Source organism: Ambystoma mexicanum, chromosome 11 (assembly GCF_040938575.1).
Source record: "Ambystoma mexicanum isolate Mex_15411 chromosome 11, UKY_AmexF1_1, whole genome shotgun sequence".
Classification (NCBI taxonomy): Eukaryota; Metazoa; Chordata; class Amphibia; order Caudata; family Ambystomatidae; genus Ambystoma; species Ambystoma mexicanum.
Window position 1 is genome coordinate 1,054,648,664 of NC_090934.1, and position 24,812 is coordinate 1,054,673,475.

General features: G+C 43.4%; 1 protein-coding gene across 1 annotated transcript in view; it reads left to right on the forward strand.

The window, feature by feature from the left end:
- The window catches only part of ACAN (aggrecan), a 234,340-nt gene that overhangs the window by 161,027 nt on the left and 48,501 nt on the right, over nucleotides 1-24,812 (forward strand). The window contains exons 9-11 of the mRNA XM_069624296.1: nucleotides 9,952-10,079; nucleotides 13,388-13,681; nucleotides 19,382-19,582. Coding sequence (XP_069480397.1) covers nucleotides 9,952-10,079; nucleotides 13,388-13,681; nucleotides 19,382-19,582 — 623 coding nt within the window. The remainder of the gene's footprint in view (nucleotides 1-9,951; nucleotides 10,080-13,387; nucleotides 13,682-19,381; nucleotides 19,583-24,812) is intronic.

A 24,812-nucleotide genomic window follows, 5' to 3' on the forward strand; every position in this document is an offset into this window, starting at 1 on the left:
GGGACCCAAAGAAACGGATACCGGCGTAGAAACCGGACAAACAGTTGGTATACCAGAAAACCCTACGGAAACATTTGTTTGCCCTGACAGTGGGATGTTTGGGACCCGAGAATGATCAATGGAGCACTTCTGTGCTCCAGTCTCAATCAAAAACTGGTGTTTCCTATTCCCTACTAATAATTCAACGTAGGGGCCTTTTTGATTAACGGGAATAGGCGAAGTTTCCAAACCCTGCTTCGGGCAATCCTAATGGAACAGATTCTCGTCAGAAGGAAACTCTTCAGAAAGGTAGGCAGCAGAAGGGTGATCAAATATGTTTCTCGAGTCCATACTCGAGGTCTGATTTTCCCGTGAAAAAGGTTGCTGAGAATCTTGTAAAAGCTTACCCCTGTCAGGGCCCCCTGCTCCAGGGCGGCCCCTAGGTCGTCTACCCATACCCCCAAACGTACTGTTTGACCTCTGGCGAAGGACGGGGCACTGTGCTCGCCAATGACCTTCCTGGCGGCAATAAGCACATTGATTAATATTCACAGGACTCAAAGGAGTATTTCCTTTCGGGACGTACTGACCTCTAGTCTGTGTTGTAACCCCTCTGGGGTTTCTAATAATTTGCTGCAATAATACTTTGGTTTTCAAATCTCCCTTTCTCTTTTCAATTTTCTCCTTCTCATTATTAACACGGTTCTCATAATACTGAGCCATGTGCAAAACCTCAGATTGAGATTTTGCCTGCCAAGCGCTCTCAGAGGACATAATTTGTGACTGGATGTCAGGTAACAATCCACGTACAAATTTGTCCACGAACAACCTCTTCCCCGACTCTGTACCTAAATCCTGTCCACTGAAGTCAGAAAATACCTGCTCGAATCTATTAAAAAATTCGGTGGCGCCTTCAGTTTTCCCTTGGACACAGGCCGTAAACTTGTCCCAAATAATCCTTTTCTCTGGAATTGTAGTTTTTAGCTTCGTAACAATCCTATCAGGTAAGGTAAGTATTACCTGTGGTGGTTTCTCGCCAGCTGGTCTTTCTCCATCGATTCTAATCATATTTGCCCACGTATCTCCCAGCCCCGGCACATCATCTATTGTCCGAACCTGTTTCCATACATCTACGGGCAGGAGTACAGGGAATAACAAGTCAATGTCACTCAAGGTGAACACGGAGGACTCTAAAACGGACTCTATTTCTTTGTAAAACCCGTCGGGTTTTTCCTAATATCGGGAACCGATTGTCTAATTGTGTTCACTTCCTGTTGTGAAAACGGGACGTGAACAAATTGCGATACATAATGTGCAGGGATATCCACAGCGGGGGCACCAGTCCCAGCGTTGGCGGGGATCTCAACTTTTGGGACAAAGGTCGGAGGAACCTCTCTCATAGGCAACTGAGATATAGGTACCTCCGGCCGCTTACTAAGCAATAGAGCCAGGTCGAGCGCTAAGGCAGCTGTAGAAGTGTCGGGCGAAAAAGCCCTTTTACAAATCCCCAATAATTCTATGGGACAACTAACCCTCTTCCTTAAACATTCCTCTTGCAGGTGCTGTACCATCACCTGAATGACCTTTCTTTGCATTTCTACTGTATACTGACTATACGTGTCATACACTTCATCTGGCGGTATCGATGAATCCGAAATCCATCGAACCGCATCTTTGGTACAAATTCGTACTTCCTCAGGTGTTGCTTTACGGCACGGAAGGAACCGTTTCTGTACATATATTCTATCGTCTTCATCATCCTCATCTCGTGCTTTTTCAAAGTCTTTTCTGAACTCAAACAATCTTTCAACATGTCCATATACTTTCTGCTCTGTGTCCCTCGAAAGTGCCAAAGCATTCAGATCTCTCACCCCTAGTGGAAGATCCGAATTTTGTAATCTAGCCCACATCACACACAAATGAGTCCCCAAACCTTCGATAAAAACATTTTTCTCGGGAAAACTATTCAAATTAGATAATGTGGAAAAAACATTAGCTTGATCACCTTTCTCCATGCAATGCTTAGCCCATGCAAACAATTCCTGTTTTTTATCTGCAGAAACAGTACTACGAGTCACAATCTTTGACCCTGCACCTGGATCAACTTCAATCAATACGGGGCCACTCGGGAGGTGAGGTATAGGTAAATTTAACAAAGGTGCAACTATCGGTGCAGGGGGAAGGGGCGGTGCGATAGGTGGAGGAACAACAACCAAAGGACTAGGAACAATAGGCTGTACAGGGGGAACAGGAATAACAACAGGCGCAACAACAGGAATAGGCAGAGCGCCCAAAATAGGAGCATACGGAGGTGGTGCTGAGGCATCGGGCCTGCGTTCATTTAATAACTTCTCAATAAATTCCTCAGAAACATGGAAATCTTTAGAGGGGTAAATTTTCTGGATCCCGAGTGAAAAGGCTCTATCCATATTTTTAACTGATTCTGACCGCTTTTCTTTATCATATAATAATGCTTTTTCAGCGTTTGTTTTATGACGACGTGCATATTTATCCCTACTTTTAAGCTGTTGTGATGCTTCTTTCTTCCAATTTTGTAACACATCAAAGGCTGCTGGTCTAGCCTTTTTCTTTAACAAGATCGATTCTAAGTATTCAATACGGGGGATATCAAAACTACTGTTGATTGGCCACTGAAATTCGGAGGCATGTCTGGTCTGTCTGTGCCAAATATCATTAAATACTTACAGTACATAGTACACGCTGGCGACCCCTCCTGTGGTGCCGGGCGGCTAAATTCCAAGGATTGTCGATCGCTGCGGAACAGAGCCCTAAAACAGCTAGACAATTTCCCAGGCATTTCACAAAAAATTGGTGTTACCTGGTTCAATAATTGTGTCTGCAGATACAATACGCCAAATTCAAATTGTCAGGGTTAAATTAAGAGCCGGGTCACGACTGCACCTGACCAAACCTAAGGAGGACCGTACGGTTTACCAAAGAACTTACCTAACGAATTTTACCTTGTGTTTGGTGGTTTCGGCAAATCTGCCCGCCTCAAAATTGGACCCTCATCAAGATGCCGTGTCAGACCACACGACTATCGTCCAAGGATCGGATCGTGCAGCGCTGCCGAGGTATCGCGTCTCGATCGGTCGGGCCCACAGAATCACACCGTCCGATCCCAGTTCGATAGTCTGCGTCAACCTTCAATGATCCGGCATCAATCTTGAGGGTCCCTGTTCGGGCGCCAACTGTGGAAACAGAAAAATTGATATGAGGCCGGGAAGCCCAAAGGAAACACACCTACACAGGTTACAAAGAACATACAAAGTGCTTTATTCAAAGATACAACAATTACCAAAAGTCAATTGACAAACGGATAGCTATTCGGCCCTCAGAGTAACAGAACGAACTATCAACGGTAGTTCGCCGTGTTAGTGTGAGAGACCGTACATTGGGATACTCGGGTTTTTATACTTTTTATCCAGCTCTGGCCAACCCCCTCGCGGGTTAACCATTCTTAGAACAAGGCCTAGGGTTCGTTGCCAGGTCAATCCCATAATGTATGCATTTTTGATCAGTTCCGCTGATACAGTTGTTCATTTACACATAGGTCAGGGATAGGACAAGGTCTCAGTTTGCGACCCCAACAAGTGGCCTGCGGGCATATTACTTATTCATGTGTGCGGAGGTCACAACGGCCAGAATCCCACTCGAAATGTCATTCGGCCTCCATTTTGTTGTTCAGGGTGACTTCCACACTACAAGAGAACCTAAAATGGAGGCTAAATCCAAGATGGCGATTTACACAATACATTAAGGTCAAGACCTTGCCGCGGAATCTATTTACACGATGTTTTTAGACAACTTGGCGTAGGCCAACATACATTCAAACAATGCGATAGGAGGTATAATGTTATTTCGATTTCGACAAAACCTCAAGAGTTGTGCATTGATGATCAATGCCATTAGATCTATACAGGGACAACCCCATCTCTGGGAAATACTGGTGAAAACAAGGGGAGACCGGTAAGATCCTAGGAGGAGAGAAAATCCTGCTCAGAGAAACCTCTTCCACATTTTCTTCCCTTGGGAAGTAAAAGGCTGACAGAGAATGTAAGTGAATCTCTGCCCAAGAGAACAGGCTCTGGGTTACCCCCTCCACAGCACTTGCGGCCATCCCTGACTATTCACATAGCGCCTGGCAACCTGATTGGTCGATTATGGCCTTGATGACCTTTGATCTCTGACTAGAAACGCTGCAAAGGCAGGGAGAGTGCCTTAAATTCTCTCCAGGTTGATGAGCACCTGACCTTCGCTGCCGACCACTGTCCTTGGATGAAGGAGGAGGCCAGGGTTACTCCTCTGGTGACCGAGGGCTTAAAAATCGAATCGCAATACCCCAGACCACTTGCTTGTCCTGAACCACCACTTCAGGTTCTCCCTCAGGTATTGGTGAACAGTGACAGAGGTTTTTAAGCACAGACCCAGGGATCGAACCTGTGTTGCTCCGCATCGTCTTGCTTCCAAGGCAAGCATGTTGTCCCTGAGCTATCCTACCGAGACAATTCATAATTCAGCTCTCGGGGACCAAGGCCAGAGCAGATATTAAAGCAGAACTCTGAGCTGCAGATGTGCCCAAGATACTGATGACATGCAAAGAGCCAATTCACCCTGCACCGGGAGCTATCATCTCATTGTCGGACGAGGAACCCTGAATAGGGGTGCAGACTGCATCTCATCTTTTGAGCTCCCCAAGTCTTGTTTTACAATCAAATAATACACTGATTAATTAATGATCCGGGCCGGATGTAGTTAACACTTTTCAAAGGTTATTATCAAGCCATGATCTTCCTGCAGGATGCAAACTCCGGAAGCATTTCCCCATATTTACAGCATGTGCATACACTAAGCAGTCATCTATGTAAGGGTGCAACCAAAATTCCTCCACATGGCGGACCGCCACTTGCATGTCAAGGACCATTGTGAACACAGTTGGTGCTGTTGTTAAACCAAAAGGAAAAACGTGGAATCGGCATTGGACTTCTGCGACACTGAACCGTAAGAACTGCTGGTAATCCCCCATGATGGGCACTGGTTAACATGGTCTCGTGAGGACAGCTCAGGGGCAACATGTTTGCCTTGGAAACAAGACTACACGGAGCAACACAATTTCGATACCCAGGTCTGCGCTTAGAAACCTCTGGGTATTAAGCGCATTATAAATAACCAATCATATCATGTCATGTTCCCGTGTTAAAACCCTGTCTGCCGCAGTGACTTGCTGCCTGGTTTCAGGCACCAGACCCCCCGAACCCAGTCCACCCCCCTCCTCTCATTTAGCATGTGGACCCTCACCCCCTGCACACCATGCAATCACTAGCACTTGCCCTTCTGGCCTCCCATTGCACCTGCATAGACCATGTTGCCCTGTTCTCTCCTAGAGTCCCCGTTTCACTCTTTCTCTTTACCCTGCACTTCCCTTCCCACCCTAGCACTTCGCATTCCACGCAGAATGGCACTCCCCCATCCCGCGCACTTCTTGGTACTGCACTTGCATGATCCGAATGTCATAAAGCCTAGTAGGACAGTTATTGTTATCTTTCTCCCTGCCCCCCGCCCCTCTTTGTCTTGTGGTACCTTGAAAAACCATTTGTTGTATAGGCCCCTTACATATATCCAATAGAAAATCAAATAAATAAGCATCCATGTGATTGATTGCTATCAGGAAATTCCGTTATGTTCGCAGAACTGCAATGGACTGAACCGACTCCATTCAGAAGGTTCAGTACAGGACACATTTGTTCAAAGATTTCAAATCCAAAATGGGTCAAAGGTCCCCAGAAGGCTTGTGGACCAGACACAGCAGCGATAAGAACAACCCTCCCCAACCGAGAAGAAGGGATTCAGACACTTCCTTTTCCATCAGGGCTTGGATCCCTTCCTTAAAAGCACTCATCTTCTCAACATTCTTTGAAATTTATGTTGCAAGGACTTTTGGAGTTGGGGGAGGTTCTCCAATTAGGTCGATGGCATACCCCTTTTGTACAACACTTAACATCCATCTTGGTCCTCTCGCAGGTGGACCAGAACCGCTGAATTCTTCCTCCCACCTGGGAAATCACACTGGGCACTCACAGAGGCCAAGGATAGCCCAGAAGGCGGCTGCTTGCCAAGAGGTAGAGGATGGGCTGCCTGTAGTCTGACTGCTGCATGACACTGACCCCACTCACTGCCTCTTGCTTATCCAAACAACCTCTGGGTCAGTTGCCCGAACGCCCTCCAAGAACCCTTGGCATTGGGTTATATAAGGGCCTGCTGAGAATCCTCCTGGGCCTGCTTCATAAATTCTCCTAGCTTACTGCCATAGAGCTTCTGACCCAGGAAAGGAAGTCATATCAGGGAAGCTCTCTAAGAGGTTTTTAGAAATCTAAGACAAAACTGTCTTCTCACCCCCACAGTGGAACCCCCAGCAAGGCTTCAGCTTTGAAACAGGCACATGCAATGTCTGCAAAGCGCTGAACCTGTTTCTCTATCATGATGACACCAGGTAGCTCACATGGGCTTCCATAGTAAGTTCCTGGTTAATCACTGCACCTAGCATCTTGACCTTGGAGAGAAAATTGATGACAATTCCCTATAGTCCAGCCCCATTGTCCTTAGTCGTGCTGCTGAGCCCACAATCATTACCTCGGTTGTGGCTTTGTTTAATGCCAATCCATTGTACATCATCCAATTTTGAATGAGGGAGACAACTGTGCCGATAGCCTCAGTGTCCCTTATGTAATCTCCTGGCAGTGGGATAAGACACTGAGGATCATCGGCATAGTTTGTGTATATCACCTCTTTAGAATTGAGTAGTTCAAACAGAGGCGTGATCAACATATTTAAACAGGTGACAAGCAAGACCCCTGTTGGACTCCACATGTCACAGTGAACTTGTCTGCTTTTTGATTATCAGCAAAGACCCTGGCTGTTCGACCCGTTAATAAAGATGTTACCAATTTAGCAGATAAAGATGAAAAGTGGTCAGAGTGGATGAGCCTGGTGGTCAGTATGTTATGATCCACCCGGTCAAACTCTGCGGACAGATCACTAAGCATAAGAAGTGCTGTGCTTCCCTTGTCTATGCATTCAAACATGTTGGCCTTAAGATCAAGCAAGGCAGTCTCTGTGCTCTGGGCTGTGCGGAAACCTGATTGCCTCTGTTCCTGTTCATACTCTGGCTGAGACTTCCCTTTTTTTCTGGCTTTGCTTATATCCTTCATCCTCAATGTGTTGCTTCTGCTGCGAGCAATGTGAGTGGTTGGCCATCAGAAAATAAGCCCTGCAGGTTTCTAGGAAGCTAGGGCATTACCAAAATGCATTAACTAATGTTCTGATGCATTCCAGTGTGGACTACTGCAACGCACTGTGTGCTAGGATACCTAAATGTTTGAATGTTCTCCTGCAAAGATTGCAGAACATGGTGTCCCATAACCTATTTCATATCACACTGGTACTGCAATCTCTATACTGGCTCCCCGGGTTCCCAGGGCGCTGTTTTAGTCAACTATGCTGTCACTCACACCAACCTTAACCTCCTGGCCAGGACATTCCAAGGTTATACTACTTGGGGTACCCTAAATTCACTGTTTCGTTTACATGCCCTGCAGGATACATTGTGGTACCAGGACCTAATGGTTCGCAACACCCAACGGTGAAATGCTTTGGCACAATACGTTAAATCGTTAGCCAACAACCTTATATTCCCCAGGAGAAGGCCTTCAGCCTAGCACCAACACTCATGTGGGGTCCCCTGCACATGGCTACTTGCAGGGGCATACTTCCATTGGCAAAGGTCAACCTCTAAGCTCCAGAATTGAAGTTACTGCTTGCCAAGAAGACATGTCCGGTTGAAGGCTTCACACTGACCAGTTATGCATAATTACTTTTGGTGTGGGATTCCTACAGAATGACAAAGTCCCAATTTGGACACTGAGTCTACTTGGCACTACCATAATACCCAAAAGAGAGTGGTGATGGAAGAATGTGCCCTGCGGGTTGCTAATTGCACTTATAGTATTGTCATTGTCACCGCCAGATGGTCACAGCAAAAACAAGAACACCCCAAATGAACAGAATTGAATGTTAAAGTACTACGCTTGTCTGATGCGTTTTAATATGGTCTTCGTATTCTGGTGGTATTGTATAACATATTTGTGATATGTTGCAAAGTTTCAATTATTTATTTTATTTATTACATATATTTACTCAGCATGAGCCTAGCTTAGGGAAGCACTGGAGAGGGCTGCAGGGGGTGGTCAGCAGGTGGATACGGGGTTGGGTGGGTTAATGTGGTGTATCCTACAGGGTGATACGAAGGTGATCCTTGAAGAGGAAGGACTTAATTCATTTTCTGAATTGCTTGAGGGAGGGTGGGGCAACCTGAAGATGGCGGGTATGAGGTTCCTCGGTCTGGGGGTGTGCACAGAGGCAGCTCATTTCCTGGTTCTTTTTTTCCATTTCTGTTGCTCTAGTCTAGCCACATCCTGACTACTGGTGATGCACAGACTGCCAAAAAGTGGGATTTCTTTTTCTGCCAATTGGGCAGAAGCATCCATGGTAATAGCATTGTATATGATGATGGTTATATTTGGCACAGGCTAGAAATAACATTTGTTTTCTTCTCTTGGGAATCCACATGCACCTTTAATATTTTCTTCTAGTCTCCCAAATGATCTCTTCAAGGATAGTAAGTATTCCTGATAAAGCGTACTTGCCAAAAGCTGGAATCACCTGAATTTCTTAGTGATTCGAGTTTTTCTAAATCATTGTCATTTTCAGAGATTTTGTGGAAAACATGTGGCCAGGGAAGCCTTGAGGAGTATGGAAGGGTTCCACCTCTCCTTACCCCAAGTATGTAAAACATGCCCCACAGCCCAACCAATACTAAAACAATTTAAAAACTATTTGCTGTTTAACACTTCACAGAGCCATCTTCGAGTAATGTTAGAAAAAGAAACAATGGTCTTCGAGTTCACGCCATCCATGCTGGGTATTGATAGAATGAATGGGCTCTTATTGCAAATAATATTTTTTCTATTTCTAGCATAGCTGGTCTGAAGCTCTGAAGCTAGCACTAGAAATAGAAGAATACTACTTCAATAACTGGTTAACTATGGCTGGCAATAGCATTATGCCTATTTCTAGACTGAGGCTCGTCCACACTAAAATAGTTTACTATTCTATTTCTAGTGTGGGACTGTGAATGCAGCTGCAAATTTATGGCAGGATTGGGATCCCATAAAGGCCATTGTATATTTGCGGTTCACTCAAATTCTGTAAGGGGAATATTCACAAATATGTAATGGTCACTTTTCAGGATTTCCCTCAGTTCTAGTACTAAGGCTGAATGGCAATGCTCTTAAATATATAGATATCCCTTTGGGGAGGAATGTGAAACTGGAGTGGATCAGCAGGGAAACGGAGAAAAAAAGGCAATCAATCTCATTGCAATGATATGATATGTTATTTAAAACGCACTTAATACCCAGAGGTTTCTTAACGCAGACCCTGGGATCGAACCTGTGTTGCTCTGTGTCGTCTTGCTTCCAAGGTGAGCTTGTTGCACCTGAGCTGTCCTCCCGAGGCTGTGGGACGGTGCAGTAACACAGTGTATGGAATTTGTTCGTACCTTTTCTGGCAGCTGAAGTGCAAAAGTCGTTGGCACAGAGTCAAGCTTCAATATATCAGATAAATGCATGTTAATTACCACTGGGGTTAAGCATGTGTGCCACGTGATTGCCTGATGTTTGTCCATGCAACACAGGCATAAAGCATTTACTCCATAATGGTATTAAAGTTGAATGGTTCTTGCATTGATGTGAGGCGGCAACTGAATACCTAACATTTGTACACTCAATAACAACATTGAAAACAATTCAGCTGACAGGACATTCATCTTTAAGTTTGGGAAAGATACTGACATGATATCAGACATGTGTTCAATTACTTTTTCCTCTTTTACAGATACCCGATAGTCACCCCAAGAAAGAACTGCTTTGGGGACAAGAATGGATCTCCCGGAGTGAGAAACTACGGGGTGGTTCACCCTGCACAGACATATGATGTTTACTGTTACATTGAGCGACTGGGAGGTATGCGTCAACCTCCTTTTAGCTTAACTTTAGAAATGTTCACATGAATACAAATAACTCATTCATAATGGTGGATCACTGAGCTTTCTATGCACCATTCTGCCCAGCAGCCCTATGATTTATTTGGATATGGGTTGTTTCAGCTAAAAAACTTGACCTACTGTCATTTGACCTAATTTTATTGACCTAATTCTTTTTTTACCTACTGCGGAGGGAGACCCCTGTAACCCCCCCTAATGCAGGGGGAGAGCCCCCGACTCCCCCCAACCTCAACCTATTCCCTTACCCCACCCCACCACAATTTTTTAATTAAAGTGTACCATTTGACCTACCGAATTAGGTCAAAAAGATTTGGCCAAATGAGAGTAGGTCAAACGTGGCGTTGCGTCAAATTGGACAATACCATTTCTTTGTCCAATTCCACAAAGGTGGACAAAGCTTTCGGTGTTACATTGTACAGAGCCGACCAAAGGCTTTTGTGCCCAAATCCTACTTGGGTCTTCAATGTTTCCTAACAGGATTCTCCATAGATGTCCCTAGGTGTGTTGACTGCATTATATCATGTTATCCAAAACTTTATGTAACTTACTGTACTTGCCTGTCCATTGGGTTCTGTACAGGAATCTGCCTTTGGGTCCACAGGTGCCTTTACCCAACTTCACCTAGATCCCCAAGGGTGTCCGTAATTCATTTTCCCTGCAGCATCTTCCAAAAAAGTCTACACACCATTTTGCCTTGAGGTCCAAATGTTTATGAGCAGTGTTTGCCTTTCTATCCTAAAGGTCTGGATCTGATTCCATCTCAATAACAAAATAATCTGGTAGACATTTCAGATTCCAAAAGGATATATAACTCGTTCTAGCTAGCTGTATAATAATGATGGGTGACATGCCCCCATTCTACCAAAATACCCAATTTTTTCCTGATCTCATTCCATTCAGTTTTCTGCTTTTGACCCCCATGCTGCTTAGTCTCCCAAACATCTGACCCCATTATGCTTACCTGTCCAAGTTTCCCCATACTCACTATTTACTGATTTCTGTACCACTTTTTGCAAACTTTCTCTAAAGTCTCTACTCCATTCACGCTCGTTGCAGAGTGGCTTCTTTACTCCATTCTCCTTGCTGTCTCATGGGGTATCAGGTAATATTATCCCCACCAATAATATATCCCCATATATATGGTTGTGGGGTAAGGCCATAGGTGATATTATTAGTGGGGATAATTTATGGGGTAAATGGGACCGGGGGTTGCGGGGGAGCCCCCCGGTCCCTTTAAACAAATATGGGGGTTGTGGGGGTGCCCCCCGCAGGTTCCATGGGCTAAGAAATTCTTGTATGGTGATATTTCTGCAGAGATATTAACACATGGAACGGTCTCATGGCTCGGTATGGCGTTCTACGTGGCTGTATAACTGTTTATCAAGCTGCTAGACATAGAGGCTGGATGGTTTATATATGTTCAATCCTATGGAACCATTCTTTCATTTTTGAAGCACATTTGCATACCAGTGTTATTGTTAATGTATCGCATTCTAGTGTTTTGTTCTTATGTTTATGTGTCTCATTCTACATACCTCAGAAGAGCCTTCTGTCCCTCTTTCTACTTAGCTATCCAAAGGTTTCTGTACCGCATCCTACCAAATTATACAAAGGCTTTCTTCTCCCATTGTTCACTTGTATTCAAAACAATTCTGCTCCTGATGGGGCCGGTTTTTCAAAGGTTTCGAAATGGAATTCTACCTAGCTACTTTATGTGCCCATCCTCTTAAGCTATACTAATGCCCCATTTTATTAACTTTACTCTGGTTCATTTTGCTCAGAAAGCTAATTCTGCCTGGACTACCTAGACATTCGTTTCCTTCTGCACCACAATCTACCAAGCTGTTCTGAGGTCTGCCAACAATATCCCACATGGCTGCCTACAATGTATGTGCCCTATTCTAGCAAGGTATATGTAGGTTAAGGGTGCCCATTCCATGTGTTTGCCCAACTCTTCATAGAGGCCCTTCCTCGTACCCTTATCCCAGCTGTCCTATAGTTCCCAATCCTATTCTAACTCTCTGTCAAAGGTTAACATAACCTAGGCTTCTTTCACCTCAACATGATTCTAAACATCCTTCTGCCTAACTGCTCAGATGTTTCTATCATCCATTCATCTTCTATTTCCTAAGGTTTATGCACCAATTCTCCAGGGTGGTCCAAGCTCCATATATCGCATTCAACTTAGCTGTCCATCGGTTACTGTTTTCTAATCTACCAATCAATTCATATGTACCACATTTTCCTCACTTTCCATCTTGCTTTCAAAAGATTGTGTACCATATTCCACCTACAATTTATTTTTTAAAATATTTATTAAGTTTTCCAGTTTCTTACAAACTTTTACCATTTAACAAAACTTAACAGGATACATTCCAACTTCATTTAAACAGTCAACAATCTCTACAAAACAATTTCTAAAAATGTAGTTAATGCATATTACCATGTGGGCATCTCCCCTGCATAAGGAGCCTCCCACCCGGCCTCTGCATCTAGACCAAATTGTGCCAGTAGGTGGCTACTTAGGTACAAGGTTCTTAAACTTCAACATTTTTGGCAAAACAGGATCAATGTTACGGAGTCTGCATTTTGAATGCGCAGTTAACCCATATCTATGGAGCGTAGTGTTATTGTGAAGGATGTTTAACCAGAATTTCATGAACAAATGTCGATGTTTGACACGTGGGAACTTTGTCAAGTAGGGCGGAGTGTGATTGTAAGAACCGAACAAGGTCTTCGTAAGCGTGTGGGCGTTCGCGAGTGCTCTCTTTGTTTCGGTCTCTTGCCAGTCCTGAGTCCACACTATTTTCTTTACGTGGGATGGGTTATTGGCCAAGATCTCTTTTGAAGTTACCAGATCAGTTTCCACCTGCAATTGAAATGTTATATGCTCCATTCTGCCTTGCTGGCTCATAGTCTCACACCCTATTCTTGGTGGCTGTTAATAGGTTTCCTTACCCTCTTTTGCCTAGCGGTGCAAGTATTGGATACTCATTGTAACTAGATCAAATTCTTCATTTGCCAGTCTCATTAGCTGTTAAAAGGTTTCTGTACCTTGTCTTTCTTAGCAGACCAGAGATTAATGTTCAACCTGGTCGTCTGCATGTTTCCAACCCACAGTCTTCTTAGGGGTCCACATGTGCCTCATTTACCTAATCTGCCCAAAAGCCTTTGTAGAATATTTTTCACAGCTGTTCAACGAGTAATGTTATGTATTATACTTGCTCCCCTTCATGGCTCTGCCTCTGTCCTTTGCTCCCCTTTTAGGGAAAGTGTTCTTTGCAACTCAACCAGACCGGTTCACCTTCGAAGAAGCACATGCATACTGTCTGGACCAAAATTCCACTCTGGCCACTACTGGACAGCTCTACGCTGCTTGGAAGCTGGGCTTCGATAAGTGCCGGGCAGGTTGGCTGGCAGATGGCAGCACCCGTTACCCAATTGTGACCCCCAGAGCTGCCTGTGGAGGAGACAAGCCTGGAGTCAGAACCATCTATGTCCATTCTAATCAAACTGGATACCCAGACCCGCTGTCTCGCCACGATGCCTTCTGTTTTAGAGGTACTGTTGAGAGGCACTGCTCCTCTGTATGACCCGATTTTCCAAAGGTTCTCTCCCATTCGGACTCTATGGGAAACAATCTTTAAAAAATATGGTCCTGAGTTTATTTTATGTGCAGGAAATGTTATGCATTCAAAATGTGATCTTGAATTCAAAAATAACAGCATGAAAATGATATGTATTAAGTACAGATTTGGTTGGCAAGATGAAATGCATACGTTATGCATTGCTTTTGTTACTTTTTGGGTCTATTGACTAGGGGTGTAAATGATTGCCCCTAGGGAAATGGCCACCAAATTTACCTACTAACGTGACATTTTAATTGGTCAAATGTTAAGAGGTTTTGAGCTCAAAGTCCTTACTATGTGAGTTTATTCCACATCACATATGTCTCAGAGGTTGTTACATACCGGAGTGGTTTTCATATTTATTTGTAACTGAAAGGCTCCAACTTCAAAACCTTTTCAGGGTTTCTCATGTTTGTGTCCTTCAGAGGTCGACCAGACAACTTCCATTGAGCTAGGTCATGGGTCTGCAACCTTTGGCTCTCCAGATGTTTTGGACTACATCTACCATGAGCCCTAGCCAGCATTGCCAGTGGTAAGGGATCATGGGAGTCATAGTTCAAAACATCTGGACAGCCACAGGTTGCAGACCCCTAAACACTTAGGTAATAGTAACAATTTACATTCAGTATTTGGTGTGTTCAGTATACATGATCATGTATGAAATTATGTTTTAAATGAGATTATATAAAAAACTAAAACTTTCTATAAAATGCAGATTCGTGCTGACAGTATGCCACGCCAGATAACAGTTGATAATGCTGACATAGATTGGTTGGCATAATAGCCTTTACTACAGTGTTTAACCACTTTAAACTCCATTGCAAGGTTTACATCTCAATACTTATGATTTTTTATATATTTTTTCCAGAGCATCATATTAGGTTATATTCTGTGATGCTGAAAATTGAGACTACTATTAGCACCCGGCATGGGGGAGCAAACCAATCAGTTTGCTTTGATTGTGGGCAGAATCCCAGGATCTCAGCGCTCGTTCCGAGCAGGATAATGGTTACTTCCTCCACACCGCCATCTTCTCCCACCCTCCCCTATCTTCCCCTCTGGTTTTCTGATCCCTTCCCACTCTTTGCCCCACCCACCTGATCCCTTCTAACGCAGGACCCAGCGCTGCCTCTCCTTGTCCTCACAGGTCACAATGGAAACAGAAGAGGGACTTCATATGGAGCCCCGTCTTTAGCTTCACAGTGGCCATATTAGCTAAGTATATTTTTTTTAATGATCGCCATGCCACAAGTCTTCCCTTTCATTCATACAAAATACATTGCGGTTAGCAACCTGGGTTTCCTAATTGAAAACATGGGGTGTGTAGGATATTTTGTGTAATTTTGGGGTTTGGCGGTATTTTTCTTACTGCCAAAAGATGAGCGGTAGTTTGGTGATAGCTTATCCTTGCCTTTAGATTGGGTTTGGCCTCATATCATTCTAGAGACCATACCTTGTTATATTATATTGGAGAACCTAGTAATATGTATTACTTACAGTATTTTGTGGTAGTATATGGTTTGCAGTATTTAGTGGTGAGCATAGTTTCCTTCCCTACATTATAACCCCATCATAAACAAAACCTTCCTTTCTATTAGAATACCTCCTAGTGATCTATAGAGGGCCTTGGACCTATACACACAAGAGAACCCAGCACTTTTATATAGAGTGCCACCTACAGTCAGTGACCGATATCACTGGCTTATCTACACAAGTGATCTATGTGCCCGTGGGCATCATTACTGGCTCATAGACCTCCAGCAATCTATATGTTATATTAGATTGCCTCCAAACAACATGCAAGGAGGACATACACACACACATCTATTGTATCACTGCTTATTCTGGTTGTTATTCTATCTGCATGGGCAAATTGACAAATGTATTACCAAAGAGAATGAATCTCCCCTGTGTCCACATATAAAATCCCAAATGCAATAAAAGACTCTCAACAATTTTTTATATACTGGTTATATTGCAGACAAGTACAATTCACAATTCCATGCTTACCATGTATATTTCACCATTATCTGTAACAAAAGGAGAAGAAAAAGAAAAAACAGAAACATAGCAAACAGCCTTTTTTAAAAAAAATATGAATTACTTTTTAACATTATAAATATGACAAATTAAAATGCAGGGGATTTCCTTTGCTACTCTTGCTTACATGACATTTTTAGATCGGTCATTCATCCAACAGCACACAGTGACCTCACTTAAACTGTGTCTGCTTACCAGAGGTATTTGTTTGAATCTCTCCCACACAACCTTGTCCTTGCTCCCCTCAGAAAAGCACTGCCAACCAACGAACTGCTTCTGTAATCTTGGATGCTTGGAATGCGCGGCGAGAACGAAGGGTTCTCCAGCCAGCGCTCGATAACCAGGCACTTCTGTCCTCAGAGCCCAGTCATCCCGAACTAAACTTCCCTCTGTCATCTTCCCATTAGAAAAACTCAGAGCCTCCCCACATGTGACGTGACACATCTACAGACACTTTCTTCCAATCATATTAGCAGAAAATGTATTCTGTTACCACCCTCATGTCCCAAACAATGAGAGCTTCAGATTATAATAACTGTATCTTTTTCGGTTTCCTGCTGCCTTCCTTTCCGCTTTCTGCATTCAACACAGCAAGAGAAAAGAAGAGAAAAACAAATTCCAGTGCACGTTTAAAAACGAATTCCAAAATATGTATTTTCACCTCATTTTGTCCATGGGACTACATTATGTTAAGGAGTTAGCATTAGTGATTAGTAATTGTTAATTAAGTCAGTCAGTTATATAAATAATGTAGTCTTCAATGAATGAGGTATTCAAGAGAGGACAAAAATTGGTGCACTTTACTCTCTGCAGCTTCACATTGGGCTTTTGTTGCATTATGAATTCTATACCTTGCATGCCACCAGAAACATATTCCCATCTTATACTGGCAACATAAAATAACTATATGTGTGTGTCACATCATTGCTGGCAACAAAAATTTTGCCATCACTTTTAGTGAAGCGCTATATACTCTAAAGCGCTATAAATATTATAAAGCGCTATATATATCACTACAGGTGCTAATAGCAATAAGCACCCATTCCATCTGTTAGAGGCACCAGGGCCCAGCGTTAAGGCCCGAGCGAAGGACTCTGGGCCATTACCACCTAGTGAAGCCCCTGAACGGATGCTTATTGCTATATTAGCCCCCTCAGTGGGTGGATCAACAAATCAAGCGCGGACTGTGAGCAACCTGAGCAGTGGAGGCACCCGCCGGCCATCTTCCCTCCCCCTCCTCCCTCTCCCCCTCCACACTCTACCCCCACTCTTCCTGTCTCCATTCTCAGCCTCCTCCCACTTATCTGTAGTGGACCACGGCACCACAGACCGTGCTATTGCCAGCCGGTGAAGCCCCCCGAATGGGTGCTTACTGCCATATTCAATGATTAGCCCTGGGAGAATGAGGTGGAAATGTTTGAGGGCATGAACACATGTCATATCAATTCATAGGAAGATAAAAGACACAACAGAGTGGCAAAAAGGGACAAGGGAAGATTGTGCACGAGTACAGAGAAACTCCAGGGTACAGTCAATGTAGTATCTCAGAGCTTGCTAAAGATACAGGTTATGGAGAGTTGTTTTAACTTAAGTGGAATGAGTGATAACAGGGAAGCTTGGGGGAATGATGTCCGATCTGGGTTGAAAATCTGAAATTACCGTTAGAATAATGGAAAAGTGAGAGCGCAAAACCCCATTTTCTCTGACTAAGATGCTAAATTCTGAGAAGAAAGCATGTGGGATTCACCAACTAGTCTAGCTGTGACGAGCATCACTAAAAAGTTGTTTCCATGTCAATGTCATCCATTACAAAGACACCGTCCGTCGCGGTGAGATCTTTTCCAATGATCCTTATCAAGAATTGATCAAGCAATCTCTCTGTAGTGCTCCTTTTAATCAAACTGCCAACCAGAAGTGTCCTTCCTTCAGCACCATGCTTCCCATACCTTCCAGGAACATTTAAGCTTCTTTATTTCATCCGTTTCCAGGGTTCCAGTTACTCTTAAGACAGATTGGGGGAGACACTCACCGGTACATCGTCTGTCTCTCACAGCTCAGGTCTACCTGACACTCATGGAGCCGTACATGCATCACATTCACCCAACAATCTCTGAGCTGTCACTCATCCGCATGCACAACATTCCACAAGCAAAGGAAAGGAGGACCAGTGCCGAGCACCGCCACAAGCCTCATGCACTCCAGACTCATGCTCAATATAACATTTCCCCAATCACCCCCAACCAACTGCTTGCACAATGACTCCCTCGAATGTGTCATATGCAGCCAACACTCCCCTAAACATCTTAGTCGCTAGTCCATCCTCAGACCTCCCAGCCCTAATAACTACCAGCTGACGCATTCCACTTCTCTAGACTCACACACTTGACACCACCACATTGATCCTCAGTGATTCAAGGGAGTGTGGGCATTGCATGGAATGCCATCTCCGCTCACTACTACTGACTTTGAGAGTGAAATTGTGTTTCGACTTTCTAAACCTACCCTCACTTCAGATACAAACAGAAATTAGGCATACTCCAATATTTCAAATGCTAAAGAATCAAGCAGCATTAAACATTCATTTGTGAAATTTCCACGGATTATAATAGTGTGTGTCTTTGTCTACATCCACTTGGTATTTCCGGCACAGACCCATGCAACATTGCCACATTGATTGTCAATCATCAGGAGCAAATGGTGGATATGCGAAGCTCCTCTACTCATGGGTCTTTCACCACTTCCAAGGTCCTAAGCCTAAAAATGGTCTACCTCTTCCTGAGCTCACCACAGTCTGCTAAACAAAACTGGTGCCGAAAGGAAATTTTCCACACCAAGCAGAAGAGCCACCATTCTGTGGGGCTGCAGGAAGTGCACAAAGAATCTCCTGGTTGCCCATCGTCGCCCAAGGATTTACGCTGTGGCATGAACACCTAATCTGTTGTGTGTTTGGGTGTATATCGAGCAAACCTAGATAGCAAGCAACAGAGAACTATACAAGTAATGTGGGGCTAACTGAGGTCGATGGAAGCAGTGTTTATAGATAATAGTAGCTTGGATATCCTATACTATTGGATGGTATATACCCAAGAGTGACAGGTCGTAAGTGACCCCTCGTTATCCCGTGAGGAGCAGGGTCTTGAACCTGAGGAGTATTATAGTGGTATATATAATGGGTACGACGTCCTTTCATCGCAGGACGTTTTTTCACATTTTTTTTTACCGCAAATATTTTGCTGAAAAAACTCAATTTTTTTTGTTGGGGGGGGGGGGGAGTTAGAAATTAAAAAAGAAAAAATGTGATGAGTTTTTTCATTAAAAAATCTGCGGTAAAAACCCAGCAAAAAAACATCCGATGAAATGACATGGAACCATATAATGCTGGTCTAGTAGTCTGTAGCATATCAGCATTGCCTCCGATCCAACACCAGAAAACGTGTTTTTACTTTAAATAGCTTCAAAACAGATCCAGTGGAAACTGATAGACAGATCTGCAAATGGGTAAGATCATAGCAAGGACCAATAAAAGAAGGGCATTCCGATCACATTGAACACCATGATTGAGATTCCGCTTGTTGTTTATCTTTTTCTTCAGCCATTCCATCTGAGGAAGAGGAGCATGTAACCGTGTCCATTGATGAAGAATTTGGGGTCACCGAAGTAGACGTGGTGGAAGGAAGCCCTTCTGGAGTGGAGACAACGATGGAAATGGAGCTTGCCACTGGGGTTGAGAATCAGACCGATATTTGGATAACTGATTTCACTGCCCTGCCCACTGATATATCACAGCTCTCAGGCAAGTGCATTCCTGGTGAGAACAGCATAGCTGGGATTTAATAAACTTCACTTAAAGCCTGGCTTTGCAAGCTTTTATATATGTCACCCAATGTTCCTTTCGTGATGCTGCCCAAATGTTGGTTATGGCTTAAATGGAACGTCCTGGCCTCACCAGGCAAACCTATCTAGGTCTTCCCCTGAAACTAGGACTGTCAAAGAGTGTGTATGTCAGTATCTATAGGGAGGCACCCAGTTCCATACACATCTTCTCTGCACATTCTGATCATCCCTGAGGAGGGTGCCCACAGTGCAACCAAGGTGAGAGCGCATGCCATCCTATGCAGGACAAGGAAGGCATCATGCATGGTTTAAGGCATCCCTGTCTTTCCCTAGGAAAGAGGGTGGCAGAGTCTAAGGATTCAGGACCGTGTTCCAGTATCTGTTCAGTGGAGGGTTGGCAATGAACACCCCTCTCCTCAAATGATCTCTTCTCCACGCACACCCTCTCCTTTATCCCCTACCCTCCCTTCTCCTCTCCTTTTATCTCTTCTCCTCACCCCTCCTCTCCCCCTTCTCTTCTCTCCTCTCGTCTTCACTTGTCTTCTCCTGCCTCCTCTTTTCTTCTATTCTCTTCCCTTCTTTTCTCTCCCTTCACCTCACTCCTCTTCTGTCCCTTTCTTCTATTCTGTCATCGTCGGAAACTGAAGGCTGCTCTATTGATCTAAAATCTTTTAAGTTCTACCTTGAACTAATGCCGTTTCCCTGACGTGCTGGTTCTTCCTGTGCTTTTGTCCTGTGCCTTTATGTTTGTCCACTGTGTTTTTGTTTGTGCGTTCTGATGCCTGCGGGCTTCGGCACCCTATAAATAAATCAATAAATAAATAAATAAAATAGCACATGAAATGCTCTAACAACAACAGGTCATCTGGTGCGTATTTAGTTAACATATCGTTATAATAATTCCATGCCACTACTCATTGCCTATTTCTGTTCTCAGTATAAGTATTGTTCTTCATGGTAATTATATTGCTTTGTGCAATTCTTTGTGATGAGACATACCTCAAACATAGATACAAGGCACGCAACAGTGCACTGCGGGAGGGGGCGGGTGTGGTGTCATAAAGCATCTTACCCAGGTGCAACTGTACTTTTTAAGAACTCAGATGAATGCTATATATGATCACTATTCATGCTGCAAACTAGCTTGACCCACACATGCGACTCCCAGGATCTAGTCCGTTAAGAAGTCATAGCCGATTACCAGTTTGTATGCATAGTGCAAACCTCCATACTTACATACACTTCACAATCCCGGCTAATAATGATCCACGTAAATTTAAAATCCTCATCTTGACATAGCACCACCCCAAAGTATCAGAAAACACCTGGTCGCCACTCCAAATCTACACAGACTTGAGATGCAAGAGATCCACTATATAACGCATTGAAAATTCAGATGATGTGAACCAGGGACTTAGCTATCACACCTTCCAAGATTGGAAACCCTGTACCTCTCTATATTTTCATAAAATGCAATTGTAACAATTTCAAGAACTCCACTGGTTTTGGAGAACCTATGCTCAGTCGTTGGTGGAAGAAAGGAAGGGAGGCGAGGGGGAAAGATGAGATTGGAGGAACTATGACTGAGAGGCAAACTCGCTTTTACTCTCCCATTTCCTCTCTGTTTCATGAAAACGTGAACGCTGCCTGCAAATTGCACTTTGCAGGAGTTATTCAATAATAGATTCCTATGAAATGCGCCTGGTTTTGAGCAGGTGCAAAACCAAGGTGGATTCCATAGGAATTCATTTGTTGTGTGCCTGCATGAAAGTCTCATGAAGGAGAACAATGGAGCACACTGGTGAAGTGGAGGAGGTTGGCACGGCAGAGATCTTATCCCCGCTCCGTGCCCTTTCTATGCCGCATCGCTGCTCTAAAATGGGGCAGATCATTAAATGGAGGCATTAAAGCATTATTTATTTCTTGAACGCGTTACGGTCAAAAGAAACTTGACCTTTCATGTAGCACATCAATCGCTGCAAAATATTCATGCACATACACCAAAAGACATCAGTTAAAATCTAGACTAAACATCTACATAGTAAAAATGGGAATTCCCATTACACAGAATCAACAAATTAAAATAAAATAAACTCTTTCAATTCATAGCATAATTAATTATAAAAAAATAAAAAATAATTTCAATAGAGCAATCTCATTTAGCAATTTAAGGACTTCAATGGTTAGAAAAGTGTCATGCCCTGAACTTAGCCTATCCCAAAAGTCCTCAGATTTGAGTGTCTCAATATTACTTAGAAATCGACCTAAAAAAAAAACCTGCTGGAGATCCCACAGAACTGGATATGCCATAAGCACTTGTTTCAGAATTTGCCTTAATCCGATCCCCTGGCAGTATTACACGTACTATCTGCACCCTCAGCCCTGTCACGTGCTTCTATAACTTTATCAGTAGGTAACAGATTAAGATGAAGTCTGAAGAATTGAGTTTGCCAATAGGGTTAGGAAATTTCCTTAAATACCTCGGTAATAGACCAGCAAGCATGCCTAATCTGGAGATCGTAGAGTGCAAACTGTAATTTCTCATGTTATCTATTCTTTCACAGCCAATCAGCCCTCAATGATGATTCTCTTACTCATCCAGGGATTTCCACTATATCAACTGCTGACCGGCCATAATATGTCAAACTGACTTTCAAAACATTCTGAAATTTACATAACAATAGTACCACCCCATGACTTATTGCTGTTTTTAAATCTACAAAGTCGATGCCATGGGTGGCTTGATTTGTCCATAAAGAGACAATATCCTCCAGTCTAAAAAAATCTTTAGGGAGAAGAGACCTAATTCAAATCACAAGAAGGTCATTGGAAGACTCTGGGGAAGGTTAAAACCCTTTTTCCATAGCATCCTTTCTGGTTTGGCTGAGTCCAATCTGAGCGCTTGAGATTCATTCGCCAACCCATATAGCACAGCCGGCACAACCTTCTCTTTAAAAAAAATGTTAAGGGTACAATAGGAAATCTACAACATTTAAAAAGGAGTTTCATCATTTGGAAGACAAATTGGTCAATCTTGCCTTCCAGTTTTACCTGAACACATTCGGCTGGGCTGTGGTGTCAAAACCTAAATAGGTGACTTCTTTCCTAGGAATAATTTCAGCTGAATTGGAAAACCATGTAAACCCCAAAGTACTCCTCGCATTTTTCATGAAGCAGCTGATCTAGGACGAATTGGCATTAATTACCAGGTCATTGAGCAAGGCATAGGAGATTGCATTATTCATGTGACGCTGGAGGACAATAGGTGTTAAATCGACAAGAATAATACCATTGGGGTAGGCCATCCAGCAGATCTTCTGTTCTCCTGCCTGAGGACTAATAAAGTCAGAAACCTGAAGACTCTCTACAACATCTGCCAAATACAAATTAAAAAGAAAGGGGGCTAAAATATACCCCTGTTGCAGAGCTCTAACAGTATCAATCGGACGAGACAGGCTACACTGTCCATCAACGCTTACCTGTACCATGGTGTTTGTATGAATACATTCTATTATAGAGAGGAGTGGGAGGGACAGGCCTCATTGTTTCAATTTCATCCGTAAACACCCTCTATTTACAGTGTTGAAGGCTTCAGAAAAGTCAATGAGTGCTGCACAGAAAGTAGAGTTTCCCTGGGACCATGCCAAGTTTTGCATGGTATCCAACATCATGCCACTTAAATTGGTTGACATCCTCCTCCTGAACGCTATTTGAAATTTCTGCAGCACACCCACGCTGGCAACCCAGGCTTCCAATTGCTGCTGCAAATATAGGCCAGCAAAGATCTTAGTATCTGCATCTTGATCGCCGATCTTATTAGAACAGTTATCTAAACTGTCCATGATTGCTGCATCTGTCTGGTGTTTATGATATTGATAAAGACGAGAAAGAATATAGAAGAACATAGTGCCTTATCTGCTTTTAGGATCTGACTTCTGAGGCTGTGGTTTTGGACTATTTGACCTAAAACATTTGATCTAATCACATTTGATCAAATATATTTCACCTTTTATTTGGGGCTTAAATGCGGGGGGAGACCCCCGCAAACCCGACACTTCCCATCAACCTAATCTATACCCTTACCCACCCGCATATATATATATATATTTAATTACAATTGACTGAAAAAAAGGTTAAAAAAAACACGATCACATGTTTTAGGTGAAATGTTTTTAGGTCAATTATGCTAATACCAGGGCTGTTAGGCGCAGCAGCCCTGGATGTAGAAGCTTTATTGATGAGGCGTTTGACATCTTCTATGTAGAAATGGAGTCTCCATTCAGAATATTTTCCAGCGGTCAGCCTCTCATTATTTGGCTTTTTATAAATATACTCAAAATACGCTTTCCAGCTGGCCTCTGGTATGGATTTAGTTTGCACAGAGGATTAATGAATAACCTAACATTACACACATTCTTAGTAATGAGCCTTGTACGCATCAGCTCACCATCCCTTTGAACCATCAAGTATCAATGCGATTGAAGCCAGTTTTTATAGCCTAGCATCAATCGTTTTTAAATTATATTCCACAGCCTCTAAATGTTGGCTTCCATGGGAAGATAGATTTCTTTCTGTCGCATAATATGTGATCAGATATGTGATGCCGGTTTCCCTCCTTACTTACTGATGGGCACACTGCGTCCTGTTCCTATAGAAAGCACGCAAAATGTGCTACTTCACAGGCCCTTACCAATTGTACCTGAGTGGAGTCAGCCATACAAATCTCCCACATTTCTGCCTAAACAAGAGCCCCTGCCACGCAGCCACCACTGCTATTACTGTTTATGCCACTGTTAGTATTTCTCACGTTCCCTTCCCATTTTCCGTACAGTTAGCCTTCTGGCGCTTTGAAACACAATTCTTTTGTATAAAGCTGCTTACAAATGCTACTCGATAAAAAAAATAAAAAAATAAAGGACGATCCGGGCGAAGGGGAGGAGAGGCAGTCACATCAGCAGAACCAGCATTGTCTTCGGGCAACAACACTAACATAAAATGGTCCAGTACTCACCTCTCCCATTCTGAATTGGGCCCTTCCCAAAAGAGGAGGACCTTGAATGAGGGTTCTCTTACTCCACCCTCCTCATTGCCTTCAGTCCCATTACTGATTTTTCAAGATCCATGTGTCCTGGTAACTGCGCAAAGAGCTACAGAATGGACTGAAGCGCCATTGTTAAATATGGTGCAGT